Genomic DNA, 20,344 nt, shown 5'->3' with positions numbered 1-20,344 from the left:
AAACTATCATAAATCTTTTTTTATAGTAATAAAATAAAAATGTGATATGATAGTATTGCTGTTGGTATATGCTATTAATTTACAATTTTTTATTTTTTTCCCCTCTTTTTTTGAGCCTAAATTAATCTTTCTGATATTTATTTTCAAGCTGGAGTTCAACAAAATTTGTTTACAACAAATTGTATATTTTGTATAGTTCAAATTTTAGAAAAGTAGTATTCTAATAAATATAAACAAACATTTTTAAAAATTGCTGCTATATAAGACATTTAATGCATTTAAACATAGAAATGCATGGTTACAAGAAATCAAATGAATGTACATGGTCATCTAAAATTTGCACAGAAATGGAATGAAGACCAAAGAATTCTCTTTACAGAAAGTGATGAATTCAAAAAGATTAAGTTTTGTATCATTGGCACATACATATGTGTGTATAGCACACTATACTGTGTGCATGGTTTTGTGTATCGCCTTCATATACATACACTCATATACATATTTTCCTTTGGTTTATTGTAATTGACCAGATAACACATTTTTAAGCTTTAAAAATTAAAACCTGGTATGGCGTAATACATTTGAGTACATAGGAAGGAATTTCCTGTAATAAATATGATAAATATACCCTGCATAATTATGCTCAGATAAGTTTGCAGATCGTATGCAAATAGTGAACATTAAATATTCTTTTTAATAATACTTCAGTACAAAATGAAAAAATATATTGTGCTTTAATATCTCCAAATAACTCTCCTACAATCTTAGAAAACCAACAATTCTTACATCTTCAGATATTTTATTGCACGTTTGGCAGTTGCGGCGGGCATTGCTATAAAAAAAATAGTTTATTCCCATAATGAAAATAACTTATCAAACATTCATTTTAAAACAATAATTAAATTATGTGTTGTTGAAATTCTAAAATAGGTAATAGCCACAACAGGAGATGTTTTTTTTACAATTATGAAAGGCTTGACAGGTAACTGAAAGAAAGACAAAAAAAAGAGAAGGTAAAGGTGCTAATTTCATAAGGAACTTTTTTTTACCCCAGCTTGTATACATTTCAATTTTCTATCCAGGTTCTAGAGCATCACACAATGAAGATTTATAGCAGATATATTGGCAGTTAATGTGGGCCTAATAAACATTGGTGAAGTAAATTTTTCCCCTGAAAAAAATAATTTTATAATCATAAGTTTTAAATAATAAATTCTGCTTTGCTGATATTTGAAAAAATTTAAATACAATACAATGGTAAAAGAAACTATTACAAAAGGTCTGGTAGACAGAAAGAGAAAGGGAAACATGGTGGAGGGTTAATTTAGTAAAGACTCTCACCCAAGCTTATGTATAATTCAAATGTCCAGTAGGGTTCAATTGAAATAATAAAAAAAAATACAAGTTTCACCTTAACCTCCTTGGCGGTAACCCCGAGTCAGGCTCGGGATGGAAAATTGCAGCTCAGAGCGGTAACCCCGAGCCTGACTCGCGGTAACCACTTGGAGGTCTATGAAGAGGGCAGCACGCAGTAGGCATTTTAGCTCACTTCCCCTGGGATCCAGACATCAGAAGCCATTCTCCTTCCGGTCCTCTGAGGCTCTGTATCTCTCTGGTGAGATCGACATGATGACAGACAGCCATCTCACTACAGGGTTAAAGTGCCACCTGGAGGACAGAGGAAGAATTGCAGCTCTGGATCCCAGGAAGGTGAGTAAATGCTGGGCTGCCGCTGATCTCTCTGCGGTACGATCATCTCTGCATTTTAGGGTCTGAAAGCATAGTAAAAATTGCAACCCTTTTAGACCATAAAATCCCAAAAAATGTAATACCGCCAGGGAGGTTAACAGATTTGGATATTCTATTTGAAAAAAAAGGCTACCGTGAATATTGCTCAGCAGATGAGCCCAAAGATAAATTGTAAACATGTGTGTCCTGAATAGCCCATGGTGTATTAGCTCACGGCAATCAAAGTTGTCAATTTGGTATAAGTACTGAACATTGCCATGTCACTTTTATACGAGGGTGTTTTTGTGTAGATACACTAAAATGTTTGAAAACTCTAATAATATTTTTTCTACATCCGTTGTCGTCTGCTCTATTAAAATTGTTTATATAGTTACTTGATTTTTAATAGACACTACACAACACATTTTTACCTGTTTACTGCTAATCTACCATTTCTAGGGCTGTAAATTTCTGTTGATCCCCATTCACTGGTAGCAGTGACACAGGAACTAGTTCATTGTGAACTTCCAAGTTTCCGTGAGTACATTTAGATGAAGGACTCACAATGCAAGCTCATAAATATTTGTATATAGTCACAACATGCAGTGACTTTAAACTTTGTGATAGTAATAAAGACCTATGGAAATGTTCCAATATTATATTTAGTAAAGGTTCTTCAATCTCTTCCTTTGAAAAAATTGTGATACCATATTTTTCGGACTATAAGACGCTCCAGACTATAAGACGCACCTAGGTTTAGAGGACAAAAATCAGGGAAAAAATGTACTAAACCTGGTGCCTCCATGGTCCAGGAGCATCTTATGGACCTTTTTACACCAATTTCTTATGCTCCCTGTGTCCTCTTCTGCCCCCCATGTCCTCCTCTGCCCCCCGTGTACTCATCTGTCCCTTGTGTCCTCCTCTTCCCGCCGTGTCTTTCGGTCCTTGCCCTCCTCTGGTCCCCATGTACCTCCTCCATATGACCGGAGCGTGGGCATCATAGTGTACGTATTATCTGCACCCTACTATAGTATACTCATGGCAGAGGATTGACACGGGCCAGGAAGGACACCCCACCCCCCCACCAGGCAGAGACGGACACGGGCAAGGAAGGACACCACATTTAAGTAACATTCGGAATAACGATGCAGGGAAAAAAATTTTTGGAGAACAAATGCGTCTTATAGTCCAAAAAATACGGTAATTAGAAATGTGCATTTATGTCTTTTATCAAGGGACACATCTTATTTTAGCTATTCTTCCCGCCAAAACATTGATTTACATTTGTTCCATAAAAAGTAGATATAATACATAATTGGACACACATTTGCAAACTGTATTTTAATTTTCACTGCTACTATTGGGGAAACACTTTAAAAAATATATATTCATTTGATTCCTAACAAAGGAACGGATGGCTATAAATATTTGAAACATGGTATTGAGAGGCCATTGTATCCTATACAGAATATTGAGTGTTCGAAAGATATGCAGAAACTTCAGAAAAGGAAAAAAATATAAGACAGACATGCAATACAGTGCTAGTTCTTGCTTAATAGACTCTTCAGACTTCTTTCCACAGCTTCATCTAATTCCTCCTCCAGCTCTTCTTTCTTGGACATAGCTAATTTTGACTGGTAATCTCTAACTATTTGGTCTATATAGGGGGCACTTTGAGTTCCATGCAGCATCAGGGTCCATTCTTTCAGTACACCTTTCTCTGGCATGCTTCCAACGAAGCCAATCTCAAGGATCCAAGTTCCTCTTGGGTCTTCTCCCCACGTGTGTGTTGTCATAAAAGGCCATTTATCAAAGCCTACTTTAGAGTCATCATCCCTTGGGCGGCGACTTAGCAAAATGGACTTGGTTCCCATTGGTGATGTCATATTAATGTTTAAGTTACCTCGTCTTGTAGAATTTACAGTTATGACTGCTTGGACATGTTCAAGATATCGAACAAAGTTTTCCTTCCCTTCACAAGCATCAGTTGTAAGAGTGAGCACCAACTTGCCATCAGAAGGTATTTTACTGTTTACAAAGGACACAAGAAAAACAGATGAAATGTGCATTATTTATTGTGGTTTTAAAGAGACACTGAAGCGAAAAAAAAAATGATATAGTGAATTGGTTGTGTACTATTAATAATTATTAGAAGATTAGCAGCAAAGAAAATATTCTCATACTTTTATTTTCAGGTACAGACTAACCAGCAAGCTCATGGTGACCCAGAACTCATTGGAGTGTGTAAGGGACTACAATGGTCCTAAAAGCCCCCTTACTAAGATGTTAAGAAAAACAAAAATTTGCTTTCCTAAAACAGAAAGAATTTGCGATAATTCAGGTTGGAGTGAGCTCGAGATGTCTCCCAGAGCACCACTGCTGAATATATGCAAATTAACCATTGTACCCTTAGAAGCTAAACACACCTCCAGAACCGCTGGAATGCAATGATGTGTCAGTTTGTTAAATTCCAGCGGTTCTGGAGGTGTGTTTAGCTTCTAAGGGTACAATGGTTAATTTGCATATATTCAGCAGTGGTGCTCTGGGAGACATCTCGAGCTCACTCCAACCTGAATTATCGCAAATTCTTTCTGTTTTAGGAAAGCAAATTTTTGTTTTTCTTAACATCTTAGTAAGGGGGCTTTTAGGACCATTGTAGTCCCTTACACACTCCAATGAGTTCTGGGTCACCATGAGCTTGCTGGTTAGTCTGTACCTCTCGGTTTACAAGCCCTACTCCATAGAGCCAAATTAATCCATGCCATGCACTGATGAGGATCAAACAATCCGAAACAGTCTGTATGCATGTTGGATTATTATGGCTCTGTACAATTTAACAAGCTGACACATCATTGCATTCCAGCGGTTCTGGAGGTGTGTTTAGCTTCTAAGGGTACAATGGTTAATTTGCATATATTCAGCAGTGGTGCTCTGGGAGACATCTCGAGCTCACTCCAACCTGAATTATCGCAAATTCTTTCTGTTTTAGGAAAGCAAATTTTTGTTTTTATTTTCAGGTATATAGTGTTTTTTCTAACATTGCATCATTCTATAATATGTGCAGATTACACAACACTCAGCATTCAAAATGAGTCTTTCAGAGCAGTCTGTGAAGTAATGACCTCTCCTCTAGCAGAGGAAAAGTAAATAGTACAGGAACAGTTGAGATAATAAAAGTCAGATAACAGCCCTCTCCACGACTAACTTAGTCGGACAGCTTAATGGCTTGTTTGCATAGAGATAACAACTGGAGTTTCTCAACTCTTCCTGTAATGGAAACAATTAGACTGATGTATCTGATCTTAATGTTTTATTTCTTAGCTGTGCTACACATACAAATCATAATATCATCATTTTTTTTTCGCTTCAGTGTCTCTTTAAATTATATGTACACTAGAAAGGCTATAAAGATATGAACAGGTGTTTGGCATTTTTTAAACACTATTATTTCTTTATAGATTTATAATAAATATGCTACATATGCTAAATATGCTACGTAAAAATAAGACCAATTTTTATTGTAATTCATTGTTTGCTAATTTTACGACTATTGCCATATTTACTTTTTTTAAATATGCAAACAAAAATTGGGAACAAGTTTTAAAGAGGAGGAAAAAGTTGCAATTCATTGCCAGATTATCCTTCAAATGCATGCAAAGCAGATGTCCCTGAATTAAAGTGGTATAAAGCTCAGCATTTCTTCTTTGCTCTAAAAGATTATTTACACCATAAAACCTATTACCACAATAAAAAAAATTGTTAGCAGAACAGCACTCAAACAGTTAACACAGCACTTTCTCTTTCATTGGGCAGCTTCTGGCCCCATCCGAAGATATGATATCTTATCTTTTGTTTACTAATAGAATAGAAGCTCACAAAGGAATGTAAACATTAGCAGCATGCTGGAGCTGAGCTGCAACACAAAGTAAAAAAAAGCGACAGCTGACAAATGATCACTAGATAGATTTTAATACATAAATGCAGCAGCTAGGCAATTAAATGAAATGCAATGGCAGCCTTCAGAGCAGATAAACTGTATTTCGGGAAACACACAATATTACTTATTATTATTTATTGTATTTATAAAGCGCCAACATATTACGCAGCGCTGCACAATAGATAAATGGGTTAACATACAGGTAGAACATACGGAAACTCACAACAAGACAAGATCATGCAAATGATTTGATAACAATACAGTGTCATAGGTCAAGATAGAGACTGTTCGAGTCTACAAGAAGGGTGGTTGTGAGTAAGATTGCATAATCAAGCTGGATACATTAGGGAGGAGGGCCCTGCCAGAGGCTTACAATCTAAAGGGTGGGGTGGAGACAATAGGTGCGTCTTTTGAGAGGGGGTCTAACAGAACATATTATGATGCTGGTGTAGGGGAGTATGCGAGCGTGAAGAGGTGAGTCTTGAGAGCTTGTTTGAAGGTATTAAAGGTGGGGGCGAGTCTGACGGCTGGTGGAAGAGAGTTCCAGAGAGTAGGGGCAGCTCTGGTGAAGTCCTGCAATCGTGCGTGTGACTGAGTTATGCGTGGTGCGACTAGGCGCAGGTCATAGGAGGATCGGAGGGGGCGGGCTGGTATGTGCCTGTGGACCAGATCAGAGATGTAGGTCGGGCAGGTCTTGTGCACTGATTTGTAGGCCAAGCACAGGATTTTGAAATTGATCCTAAAGCTGATGGGGAGCCAGTGTAATGCTTTACAGAGCGGAGTTGTAGAGGCGCTGCGGTGAGAAGAATGTATCAGTCTGGCTGCCGCATTCACTACCAATTTAAGTGGGTCAGTACGGTTAGAGGGAAGGCCAGATAAAAGAGAATTGCAGTAGTCTAGGCGGGAGATGACAAGGGCATGGATGAGGAGTTTAGTGGTGTCAGGGGACAGGTAGGAGCGGATCTTGGAGATGTTGCGGAGGTGGAAGTTGCAGGATCTGACAATACCTTGGATGTGGGCTGTAGAGGAAAGTTCAGAGTCCAGAGTAACGCCTAGACAGCGGGCTTGGGAGGTAGGGTGGATAGTAGTATTTTCAATAGTGACGTGCAGATCTGGGAGGGGTGCAGCTGTGCGGGGTGGGAATATTAGAAGCTCAGTCTTGTCCAAATTAAGCTTCAGGTACCTGGCAGCCATCCAGGAGGAAATGGATGTGAGGCAGGCAGAGACTTTGTCCATGGTAGAGGAGGTGAGATCTGGGGTGTGGAGATATATCTGGGTGTCGTCGGCATACAGGTGATAATTGAAACCCATGGAGGAGATGATTTTGCCAATTGAGGCATTACTTGTGCACAAAAGCAAATATGGTAACTTTATGAGTAATACAAAGTTTGAAAACACATTTTTTTTGAATGTTATGTCAGAGTTTTATTCCACTTTAAGTCTGACTGAAGTAGCTGCAAGCTTATCTCAGTTGTGTGATGCAGACACTACTGACCAGAAAGCTCAGCAGGACTGTCAAGCAACTGATATTGTTTAACCATTTCTGCCACTAGGACGTGAGCCTTATGTTCGCAGGGGCAGCTGCTACAGCTGCAGGTATGCGATAGTCATGTCCCTGCAGTTTGGGGGGCTGTGCATCCGATCGTGTGGGCAGAAGCCCGCAATCTTGATGTTCCCGGCAACAGGGATAATTGGCAGCAGGGGACAAAAGTCCTGAGTCAATCCGTTCTTGTCCGCCGAGAATGATTACTGTTTTTTTTTTTTCCAAAAACAGTGATCATTCTCAAATAGTACAGATATGTAAAGAAAGGGAGAACCGAGAGCCCAATATAGTGTAGTAAGTCAAGGCAAGTTGGTATAATTGAAGGAGTATATATATATACTCACAAACCCGGGTTACCTCCAGGTAACCACTGAATAAGCAGGTGAGGAGTTTGACCTGTCCCCACTCAGGATTAAGAAGTCGCTCTCTGTAGACGTAGGAAAAAAAGGGGGTATCACCCTCCACCAAGGGTGGATATATGGTATAGTATGAGCAAGAACAGAGGCGCCAAAAGAGTAAAAACAATATTTAAAATGTTAAAAATGCTAAGGGGGCAGTGGTGGACTCACCCCCTTCAATCAGACACACAAATACTGTGTAGTATAGCAAAAATAAATTTATTGGTACACTCCAGGGTTTTATACAACGCGTTTCGCAGGCATAGACCCGCTTCTTCAGGCAGTAGAGGTAGGAGTACACAGCAAGTTGTCAGGAACACACCTGGCGCTGATGGTGGATGAGCAGGCCACCATTAGCTCTGGAACAGAGTCCTCCACCCCCGCCACCACTCCTGTTCGCAAGAGCAGCAGCAGCCGCCCAGCACTGCCTGGGGAGCGGGAGGAGGAGGGGTGCAGTTCTCCAGCCCCAGCGGGCGACACCAGCACCCTGTCACTCAGCACCTTCTTATGGACCCCAAGCACAGAGAAGGTATGGAGTGCTGTTGCGGAAGAATTGGCAGAGGAAGGAATGCTCATGGGCACTTTGGGGGATGATGCTTTGGACAGTCAGACAGTGGTGACTGTCCATCCGCCCATGCATGCAGAAGGGGGGTTTAGGGGATCCCAGCAGGACATGTTTGTGGAGGGGGAGGATGATGATGACAGGGAGCAGGACAAAGACTGGTTGCCAGGTCCTGGGAGTGGGGATGTCATCAGCTCTGAGGAGGAGGAGGATGCGTCTGCTGGCTTTGCTAGAAGGATCAGCATCGCAGGCATGGTCAGGAACACAAGTGGGCGTGGTATGCAGGCCACACAGCGTGCTGATCAGGAGACGAGTTCTGCCAGTGCCACCCCCCCAACCACCACAGGGAGACCAGCGGCAGCAGCACCTTCCAGCCGAAGGGGCAACTTCACCTCCCCAATTTGGAGTTTTTTCACCCTGCCATATGTGGAGTGCAAGTATGCCACCTGCAACCAGTGCCGCCAGCAGCTCAGCAGAGGGAAGGAGCCCTCTGCGTACGGCACCACCTCTCTGGTCAACCATCTGGCAGGGAAACACTTCCATGAGCATGAGGAGTTCATGAAGTTGAAAGAAGCTGGCAATGGCAGACCCGCCAGCACCCGCCAGCACCGTCGGCAGCAGCCACCCGCCCTCCTCCACCTCCTCCAGCAGCACCAGCAGGAGTGCATCAGCAACGCACTGCTCCTCCTCCCTCTGCAACTCCTGCCGCCGACACTGAGGCCTGTTCTGGCAGCTAGTCCTCAGTGGCCTCCTCTGCTCCCTCCACTGCTTCCCGTGCCAGCAAAAGACCTCGCCAGACCCTGCTCAGCGACACCTTCCAGGGGGTGGTCAGGGTTCTGCCTCCCAGCAGCCGTCGCGTGCGTCAGCTGAACGGCTTGCTGGCACGGACCTTGTGCAAGAGGGGAGCGACATGCGTGCGCTCCTGATGTGTGCAGCCCCCGATTGGCCAATCCCCAGCCGACATTATTTTGCACGCGCGGCCATCCCTGCACTTCACCGCTCTGTGATGGCCAATGTCGGGAGAGGGCTGGAGCACGCAGTGCGTCAACGGGTCCATGTCACCATGGACTCGTGGAGCAGCCGGTTTGGGACAGGCCGCTATCTGTCCTTCACCGCGCAGTGGGTCAGCTTGGTGGAAGGGGGTGAGGAGGAGGGAGCAGCATCGGCCGGCACTGCCAGAGCAGCAGCAGCACCAACAACGCAGTGGGTGGTGCCACCATGCAGGGTCAGCGGAACAGCAGCAGGTTCCTCTGATCCGCTTCCATCCTCCGCCACACCAGCCCAAACCCCCCACCTCAGCAGCAGCGTGAAGCCCCGCCACTGCCAAGCGCTGCTGGAATTGGTCAGCCTGGGGAAGACCAAACTGACGGCGAACCACGTCCTGGCCAAACTCCAGCAGGAGAGGAATTGGCTGACCCCCAGAGGCCTCAGAGTCGGAGAGGTGGTGTCCGACAATGGGGCAAACCTGGTTGCTGCCATCAGCAGGGGAGACCTGACCCACATCCCCTGCCTGGCGCACGTCCTGAACCTGGTAGTCCAAAAGTTCCTGCGGACCTACCAGGGGATGGACCGACTCCTTGAGGCGGCAAGGAAGGTTGTGCGTCACTTCCGGCACTCGCCTGCAGCCGTGGCGAGCCTGGAAGAGGTGCAGAAGGAGCTGCACCTGCCACAGCACCGGCTCATGCTCGATGTTCCAACTCGCTGGAACTCCACCCTGGCGATGTTGGAGCATCTGGTTGAACAGAGGCAGGCTGTCAGCCAGTACGTTGCACGAGCAACAGTTGCCTCCCTCACTGCAACTGGGCGTGCCACCACCAACCTCCCGTCCATCATCTCCACGGAGGACTGGAGGCACATGCAGCAGGTGTGCTCAGTCCTGGGACCCTTCCTGCAGGCCACCAACATGGTGAGCAGGGACCATGCAATGGTGTGCGAGTGGGTCCCCTTGGTGTGTGTGCTGGACAGGGCCCTGTATGCACTGGTGGAAGAGGGAGCGGCAGCTTTGGACCAGTAGGAGCTGCAGGCAGCTTCACAGGCCACCTCTGAGGAAGAGGGCTTGGAGTTGGTGGAGGTCCCTGACCTTGCTGCTGATGAGGGGGAGCAGCAGAGCGCAGCTGGACTGGTGCGGGGGTGGAGAGAGGATGAGGTGGAGGAGGCAGAGGAGGACAGCAATGTCGGCTCTGGGGCTGCCGATGATGTGCCAACAGACGTGGCCAGACTGTTCCCAATGGCAGCGCACATGCTGAGGTGCCTGCGCAAGGACCCAAGGGTGATCCAGATGAAGCAGAGGGAGGACATCTGGATCTGCATGATGCTGGACCCACGTCTGAAGGGGAAGCTCAGTCAGTTCCTGCCTGCAGGAGGAGACCGTGCGCAACAAATGAGGGATTTGCAGCTGTCCCTTGTTGAGCGCTTGCAGGAAGCCTTCCCTGAGCCATCCACCCGCACTGTCCAGCCAGCACAGAGGCAGCATCAGGTGCCTGCATCCACCAGCAGCAAGCGCTCGCGCACCACAGACCTGCTGTCTCTGACCCAAGAGCTCTACATGAGTGTAGAGCTGCCAAGGACTAGAGAGGAGGTGCCTGCAGCAGCATCCTTCTCCAGTCACAGGCAGCGCTTGACCCGCATGGTGGCTGACTACATGGGGTCCTTCAGCGAGCTTGACAGCGTGGCCCCTGTTGATCCCATGGAGTATTGGGTCAAGCACCTGCCGATCTGAAGCGAGCTTGCGCAGTACGCCCTGGAAGTGCTCTCCTGCCCCCCTTCCAGCGTACTGTCAGAGCGTTGCTTCAGTGCAGCCGGTGGAGTCGTCACTGAGAAGCGATCTCGTCTGTCTCACAAGTCTGTGGACAGACTGACGTTTCTCAAAATGAACCAGGCTTGGGTGGAAGGCGAATTCATGGCCCCTGTTGTCGGCGAGAGGGGTACATGAAGTGACAACTGCCACACACACATACACCTGCTGCTGCTGCTGTTATATTTCATCCTGCTGTCTGTGTCTCCACTGCCAGGGAACACATTACAAGGTGCTGCTGCCCAAGCGCCACCAGCTATTACGCTCAAAAGTAGCTGCATTAATTTGAAAAAAAAAAATTGTAATTATTTTAGAGGTGTCCGGGTTGAAAACTGTGCTGTCCCAATTGTGTATTGGACACAATGTGGGCTTCACGACCGCTGTCTGGAACCTCATGCTGTGTATTTACGGCCCTGGAAACACCGCTAGGACCCAGGGCCTACTATGTCTCGCTGCCTGCCCTCCTGCCTGCTGCCAAATGCCAGTCTGCCACACACACTTATCCTCCTCACGCTGCCTGCTGTTATATTTCCTCCTGCTGTCTGTGTGTTTCCACTGCCAGGGAACACATTACAAGGTGCTGCTGCCCAAGCGCCACCAGCTATTACGCTCAAAAGTAGCTGCATTAATTTGAAAAATAAAATTGTAATTATTTTAGAGGTGTCCGGGGTGAAAACTGTGCTGTCCCAATTGTGTATTGGACACAATGTGGGCTTCACGACCGCTGTCTGGAACCTCATGCTGTTCATTTACGGCCCTGGGACCACCGCTAGGACCCAGGGCCTACTATGTCTCGCTGCCTGCCCTCCTGCCTGCTGCCAAATGCCAGTCTGCCACACACACTTATCCTCCTCACGCTGCCTGGTGTTATATTTCCTCCTGCTGTCTGTGTCTCCTCTCCGCTGCCAGGGAACACATTACAAGGTGCTGCTGCCAAAGCGGCACCAGCTATTACGCTCAACAATAGCTGCAATAATTTTAAAAAAAAATAATTGTAATTATTTTAGAGGTGTCCGGGTTGAAAACTGTGCTGTCCCAATTGTGTATTGGACACAATGTGGGCTTCACGACTGCTGTCTGGAACCTCATGCTGTTCATTTACGGCCCTGGGACCACCGCTAGGACCCAGGGCCTACTATGTCTCGCTGCCTGCCCTCCTGCCTGCTGCCAAATGCCAGTCTGCCACACACACACTTATCCTCCTCACGCTGCCTGCTGTTATATTTCCTCCTGCTGTCTGTGTCTCCTCTCCGCTGCCAGGGAACACATTACAAGGTGCTGCTGCCCAAGCACCACCAGCTATTACGCTCAACAATAGCTGCAATAATTAAAAAAAAAATTGTAATTATTTTAGAGGTGTCCGGGTTGAAAACCGTGCTGTCCCAATTGTGTATTGGACACAATGTGGGCTTCACGACTGCTGTCTGGAACCTCATGATGTTCATTTATGGCCCTAGTACCACCGCTAGGTACCAGGGCCTATTATGTCAGTCACATCACACTGCCTGACACACATTACTCCTCCTCCTGTAGCTGCATTGAGCTTCTGCTGTCTGTGTGCTGCTACCACTTCCAGGGAGAACAGAAGAAGAACCATTTTCTACTGCCACCTGCCCACCCACTCTCCTACCGAATACCGACCGACTATTACCACACACTACAAATAGCTGCAAGCCTGCAACTACTACTTCCTCCTCCTGCTGATGTCTGTGTTTTACCACCGCCAGGGTACACAGAAAAAGGCGCTGTGGCTTGCAATGTGCCACTACCTACCTATTATGCCATCAACACAAATATACCTATGGTGTTATTACAATAAAATATTTCCACAAATGAAGTAAAAAAAAAAATATTACAAAAGAAAGGAAAACCAAGACACATGATATAATGATAGAGAAGAAGAGGAAGAAGAAGAAGAAGATGAAGAAGAAGAAGATATAGAAGAAGAAGATATAGAAGAAGATGAAGAAGATATAGAAGAAGAAGATGAAGAAGATATAGAAGAAGAAGATATAGAAGAAGATGAAGAAGATATAGAAGAAGAAGATATAGAAGAAGAAGAAGATATAGAAGAAGATGAAGAAGATATAGAAGAAGAAGATATAGAAGAAGAAGAAGATATAGAAGAAGATGAAGAAGATATAGAAGAAGAAGATATAGAAGAAGAAGAAGATGAAGAAGATATAGAAGAAGAAGAAGAAGATATAGAAGAAGAAGATATAGAAGAAGAAGAAGATATAGAAGAAGAAGAAGAAGAAGATATAAAAGAAGAAAATATAGAAAAAGAAGATATAGAAGAAGAAGATATAGAAGAAGAAGAAGATATAGAAGAAGAAGAAGAAGATATAGAAGAAGAAGATATAGAAGAAGAAGAAGATATAGAAGAAGAAGATATAGAAGAAGAAGATATAGAAGAAGATGAAGAAGAAGAAGAAGAAGATATAGAAGAAGAAGATATAGAAGAAGAAGATATAGAAGAAGAAGATGAAGACGACGTAAATGAAGACTTTTATAACTACTACATCACCACATAATCACTTGATGTTTTTCTTCATAAAAAAGGTGGTTTCATGCATCATTGACCTCCTATACAAGTTTATCAAGCTATTTAAGGCCAGCTCGAATATTTTACTCGAATACAGACTCGGATAGTGACGTTGGATATCCGAGGTCGAATCGGATATCCGATTACATCGGATATCCGACTTTGAGTGAATTCGGATAGTTTACTATCCGAATTCGACCAAACTCGAATAGGATAATGAGGTATCCGAGCAACACTAGCCAAAAACTGGGAAATAATGATTTTTTTCAATTTTTTATCTTATTACTCCCAATAAAATGCATTTAGAATAAAATAATTCTTCGCATAATGTACCACCCAAAGAAAGCCTAATTGGTGGTGGAAAAAACAAGGTATAGATAATTTTGTTGTGATATGTACAGTAGTGATAAAGTTATTGGAGAATGAAAGGGAGGAGCGTTGAAATGTGAAAATTCCTCTCGTCCATAGTGCTTGATTTACAAAGCCGTGATAACTCTTATCACGGTCGCGGTAGCAGTTTGTGCGCAATGGTTTTCACACGCAAACACAAATTTTCATGTGCAATCATGAATTTTCACGGTTTCACGGCCGCTTTCACACGAAAATTTTATGATTGCACGCAAAAATTTGCAATTGTGCGTGGAAACTAAATGCTAGTGCGACCGTGATAACAGTTATCACGGCTTTGTGAATCAAGCCCATAAGGTCAAAACAACCCACGAGCTGAAGTGGTTAAAAGGAAGTTAATATTACAGCCTCCATATGTCTCTCATCTCGGGGTCATGGGTTCCTTTTAAGTCCCTTACAAAGTCCTAGTGGTTCTGGTTCACCATATACTAATTGGGTCTCAGTCTATACACACAAATAAAATAGTTATCCTAAATAATATTTTTTAAAAATCCTTGCAAAGAAGACTTACTATTCTCAATGTATTATTATTTTTTTTAACAAAATTAAATTTGACTTTAACATCGTTCATTTTGTAAATATATGAGCAGCATTGTGGTGTCTTGCTAGAGCTTGAAATCAGTTTTATTATCCAGGTCTTTTGCTTCTGCAGAAAGCACATGTTCGTCATTATTCTTCCAGTGGAAGATTATTACAAAAGAATAGGCTCTTGACACATAATTACAAGCTACATATTGTATGAGTTTCTGCCTAATTTCTCTTGTGCTCTATAGGTTTTGCCTCTTCTAATCCCGGCAATGGCATAATAAAATGTTTTAAATATTAATGGCGCTGCCTCGCAACAATTGCTGCAGACAGCAAGCGCTACCCAGCTTCTTTGCACTAATTGACAGGGTTGCTAAGGTGCACCGCAGAGGATATTCAAGAGGCTATATATAGAGTCTGCTCTGCAAGTCTATGAGGAGGAAGAAAACAATTATCCATAGTATGACTGAATCCAACCTTAATGGAAGTTGCAATGCAATCCCTTAGAGACCGCTGCTTTGTTTTACTTTGCGTGAACATAATGCAGGTAAAAAGCTGAAATATAAACAGCTAAAACTATGGTTTCAGAAAATTGATAATGAGCTGTTTCTACGGTGGTTTCATCAGAAAGTTAGTAAAAAGAATAAATTAATTAATACAGTGCCTCAGAATATATTGGTGCTTTATTAATAAAACTCTGATATAGTAAACATCTGGATATAGTAAACTCAGTCCTCAGGTCTGTATAAATATACAATGTATGACCGATTCTGATACATAGTAAACTTCTGATATATTAAACTACTTTTCCTGTTTCCTTGGAGTTTACTATCAAGAGATTTGATGCTCATTCAGATTCCGCGGAAATGTAATTTCCGAAATTCCGATCTGAAATTGCATTTCCGCATCGGAATGCAGAAATCGGTAATGCAAGTGCGGTAGGCGGATTTCCGCCGGAAAACGCGGAAATTTCTGCCGACTTTAACATCGATTTTCTCGAAAACTATAGGGTCTTTTTGAAAACTTTGTTGCATCTTGTTCACAAGATTCAGTTTGATAAACCCTGAAAATGTAGTGTTTCTAGGACTTAACTGCTAAAGTCGGCGGATTTTTACAGTAATGTAAAATGCAGAAAATCTGCATCTGCCTATTTTCTGCATTTTACACTACAGTAAAAATCTGCCGACTTTAGCGGCTAATAGCAAAGCCCCCGTAAGTCCTAGAAACCAAATTTTCAGGGTTTATTAAACTGAATCTTGTGAACAAGATGCAAAAAATTTTTTTCAAAAAGACCCTATAGTTTTTGAGAAAATCGATGTTAAAGAGACTCTGTAACAAAAATTGCATCCTGTTTTTTATCATCCTACAAGTTCCAAAAGCTATTCTAATGTGTTCTGGCTTACTGCAGCACTTTCTGCTATGACAGTCTCTGTAATAAATCAGTGTATCTTTCCCCTGTCAGACTTGTCGGCCTGTGTCTGGAAGGCTGCCAAGTTCTTCAGTGTTGTGGTTCTGCTATGAACTCCCCCTTCCAGGCCCCTCCATGCACACTGCCTGTGTATTATTTAGATTAGAGCAGCTTCTCTCTTATCTTTTACAAGCTGGATAAATCGTCCTCTGAGCTGGCTGGGCTTTCACATACTGAGGAATTAGACAAGGGCAAAGCTGTTTGCAGGAAGAAACGAGCAGCCTGAAACTTCAGTGCATGAGAACAGGGGGAAAGAAACACACAAATGATCTCTTGAGATTCAAAAGGAAGGCTGTATACAGCCTGCTTGTGTATGGATGTATTTTCTATGTGTGGACATACTGTACATCAACCTACTTCCTGTTTTGGTGGCCATTTTGTTTGTTTATAAACAAACTTTTTAAAACTGTTTTTAACCACTTTTAATGCGGCGAGGAGTGGCGAAATTGTGTCAGAGGGTAATAGGAGATGTCCCCTAACGCACTGGTATGTTTACTTTTGTGCGATTTTAACAATACAGATTCTCTTTAAAGTTGGGCAGAATTTCCGCGATTTCCAGTGGAATTTTCGCAATGGAATGCGGAAATTGGTAGCTGAAAGCGGAATCGGTAATTGGCAATGGCGGAATGCGGATTTACCATGGAATCGGAAATTGGCATTTCCGACCATCCCTAATATACACTATATATATAAGTTGTAAGTCTGGGAAATTGGTGATAGGGTATTAACTCATGTTTAATATAATGCTTCTTTTTTTTTTTTTTTTTTTTTTTACTAACTAGAGTTATAGATTCACCAGCAAGCTCATGGTGAACCAGAACTCCTAGGAGTGTATAAGGGGCTACAAAGGGCCAAAAAGCCCTGTTACTAAAATGTTAAGCAAAACAAAAATGTGCCTTCTTAAAACAAAAGATATTTGCAATAATTCAGGTTGGAATGAGCATATGATGTCTCCCATGATGCATCACTGCTGAATATGCAAAGGATAAATTGCATATTCAGCAGTGATGCATCATGGGAGATATCATTTGCTCACTCCAACCTGAATTATCGCAAATACATTACGTTTTAAGAAGGCAAACTTTTTATTTACTAACTAGAGCTGTACATTTTGTACATTTGGCATCTGTTGTAGTTGTGTACAGCTTTTTGGACAATGTCAGCAGTTGCCTTGGTGTGACTTGCGGGAGGGGACTGCTTTATTTATAGTGTATCTTACCTTCCCAATTTTGCAGCACATAAAGTGAATTGGCTAAGGGGGCCATTGGCCAATAGAAATCCAGTTCTATTAAAAGTCTTGTGGAAGACACACTGGCCCTTATTCAATTTACTTTTTTTCCAGTGTGTTCTCCTAGGTGGTAATTTCACACATTATCAAGAAAATGCCTTTTAAGTCACCTGCATGCAAGAAAATACCTTTTCCACCTACATTTGGTACTGTTTTAATGGCAGACTGCTGAAAAGGTAATTTGTACAGAAGGCGAAACTTAGGGAAAAAAATTAAATTGAACAAGGGCCACTGGCCCTTAATAAAGCGGAATATAACCCTGCATTTCAACTTTGCTCTAAAACATTATTTACAGTATATTATATGCAACCAGCATTTTTTTTTACTAAACCAGCATTGGAAGGGTTACAAAGAGCTTTAGAGTTCCTGGAGAGAACTGCAGACGCATCCGAAGCTTACATAGATACATTTTGTTTACATAAATGTATCTAAGTGTGGCATGTGACTCACTCTCTCTGACTGAGAAGGAGCTGGAGGACAGCCAAAGAGTGTGTAACATTTATCACTTGTTACATTCTATTTAGTTAAATGTATCCATCTGAACTTCTGCATATCTCTCCACGGAACTTTAAACCTCTGTGTTTAACCCTTCCAATGCTGGTCTAGTAAAAAAAATTGCTGGTTGCATATAATATGCTGTAAATAATGTTTTAGAGCAAAGTTGAAATGCAGAGTTATATTCCGCTTTAATCATTTTTTTATTTTTCTTCTGGGAAATATTTTTGATCTTCTGTTTAAATTATCTTTTCAAATGAATGGCTGTGTGTTATTTTGATGGGACAGCTAATTTACACTGTTATACAAGCTGTACACTCTTTTGAGATACTCTATATATTGGACTTACTTTGGCTCTTGTACTGATCCCCCGATACAGTGAAATCTTTCTGGCACAGTTTTCCATTCTCGCGCCATTTTAACCATAGAGCCAGCGTCCAGCACACCATAGCCGAATAGGTGATTGAACTCCAAGCCAACTCCATTTCTGCGCCACTTATGAACCTCATCGTGCAGCTGGTTTCTTTTGGATGTCAGCACTGTTAGGTGTTGTAAGTCCCTCCAAGTAAGACCTGGACTATTGAAAGAAAAACATACATTGTCATATTATATTATATTATATTATATCATATAAATGCATAAAAGTTACTACCACATACAATCAGAATGACAAATGCGCGGGACAGACTTCCTGTGATCTTGTTACCACATGAGAGGCTAAAGAAGTGAATTAGAAAATATGAATATTACAAATAAAAAATAGATAGCAGGCAAGACCTACTTGTCACCCATTGGGTCCTGTGCAATTCTCTAAACCGCCAACAATCAGTGCCGGTGAGTTCTACAATTAGGTGACATGACCGTCGCCTAATTCAATTCTATTTAGCGCCTGGCCCGTTGGAAAAAAGCCTCTGGATCCTAATGAGGCTTCCATCGTCCTCCTCCATCCCTCCGTTCCACCGAACTCCCACCGGGCTCCAGGATCATAACAATCCCGTGAGAGCCTTGCAGGAGCGGCTTTCAATTGGACTCAGGCAAAAATAGCCGAGCCCGATCGGATCCCTTTACTGTGTAGGCATTGTGCTCCTGCACAGTAGAGCGGATCCGATCAGGCTCAGCTATTTCACCACCAGTCATTGCTAGCACTTGTAAACAATATACTGTAGATGTTACCACTTGTGTACATAAAGAAGCCAAAAGGAAACAAATATGGAAGCCAGCCTCTATATCCCTCTCACCTCGGGATCACTTTAAAAGTGCAGCACTTACCTAAATAATCAATTTACCAACACTACTCAGCAAAAGATTTTATAGCATACAATGAATGTTGAAGGTCCAGCCCACCTTCTCAGGTAATGGTGCCCCTAGAGGAACTGTTTAGTGTCAGCACCCAATAGTCATAGGTCTGTATAAAATTAACTAAAGCATTTTAGATTACTTTTTGGTGAAGGCTATTGTACGTACATTAGAAAGGGAAGGAAATCCCATTTAAATGGATCTGCGAGCATTTTCCCATTCAATATCATTTATATATGGTTGTATTAACGTACTTTGCCTCGAGGGCTAATGCGAATACCCCAGCTGCTTCTGGTGCTGCTGCAGATGTTCCTGAGTGACGTAAAGTGCAGTTTCCATACAAATCTGTTGTAGCCTGAAAACATAAATAAAAAATGTATGGGTCACATGGTATTATGAAAGGCGTAGTGCACACGTATCACCTCAAAGCAATAACATATTTATCATGCTAATATTTAAGAAATCCAGAGTAATGAGAAAGCTATGTAAAGTATGTATTTATACCCCTGGCAAATTTTGACTTAAAGCTACTTTTATTCAACCAACAAGTAATTTTTTGATTGGAAATGACATATGTGTCACCCAAGAGATAATAAGACGATGTACAAGAGGCATTATGGTGGAAAAAATAACATTTCTCAACTTTTATTTACATTTGAGCAAACAGTGTCTAGTCCAAAATTATTCATACCCTTCACAAACTGTCACAGTCTGTGGGAAAGTCCAAAGTTCTATACCATTACAAATAGTCCAAGCTGTTCTAAAGCATCCTAATTACCCTAATTGGGAATTGCTGTTTTAACCAACTCAACAGGTGAAAAACAGCAGCTCTTTGCAGTTGGTTTGTGGACAGTCATGGCTAAGACAAAGGAGCTCAGTGAGGACCTGCAGCTGCACATTGTGGCTGCTCACTAGTTAGGAAAAGGCTTTCTAAATGTTTTCAAGTTCTAGTGGCTACAGTGCAAAGTATTATTAAAAAATACAAGGTGTTGCGCACAGTGGAAAATCTCAGAGGACGAGGTTGGAAGCCAAAAGTGAGACCTGTGATGGCCAGGAGGATAGTGAGAGAGGTGAAGAAGAATCCAAGGATCATCATTAAGGCCAACCTGGTGAATCTGGGCTCTGCTGCTGGCAGTGTCTTAATGCAGACAATCCAACGGACACTGCACACCGCTGGGTTTCATGGCTGCAGACCAAGGAGGACACCACTTCTCCAAATAAGGTACAGAAAACTGGCTCGGCCTTTGCAAATGATCATCTGGACAAAGAAGACTTCTGGTCTTCTCTGTTATTGTCAGATGAAACAAAAATTTAATTGTTTGATCACAATGATGTTTCCTGCATTTGGCATAAAAAA

The 20,344-nt window shown here is 42.6% G+C and overlaps 1 protein-coding gene across 1 annotated transcript in view; it reads right to left on the bottom strand.

The window, feature by feature from the left end:
• Positions 1–254: 254 nt before the first annotated feature.
• PCSK2 (proprotein convertase subtilisin/kexin type 2) overlaps positions 255–20,344 on the bottom strand; it is a 277,467-nt gene continuing 257,377 nt past the window's right edge. Inside the window, exons 10-12 of the mRNA XM_068232302.1 lie at positions 19,242–19,342; positions 18,041–18,268; positions 255–3,756 (exon numbers count right to left, since the gene is read on the bottom strand). Coding sequence (XP_068088403.1) covers positions 3,270–3,756; positions 18,041–18,268; positions 19,242–19,342 — 816 coding nt within the window. The 3' untranslated portion in view covers positions 255–3,269. The remainder of the gene's footprint in view (positions 3,757–18,040; positions 18,269–19,241; positions 19,343–20,344) is intronic.

Source organism: Hyperolius riggenbachi, chromosome 4 (genome assembly GCF_040937935.1).
Source record: "Hyperolius riggenbachi isolate aHypRig1 chromosome 4, aHypRig1.pri, whole genome shotgun sequence".
Classification (NCBI taxonomy): domain Eukaryota; kingdom Metazoa; phylum Chordata; class Amphibia; order Anura; family Hyperoliidae; genus Hyperolius; species Hyperolius riggenbachi.
Note: the sequence above shows the minus strand (reverse complement) of the source record. Positions and strands in the feature narration are given on the sequence as shown.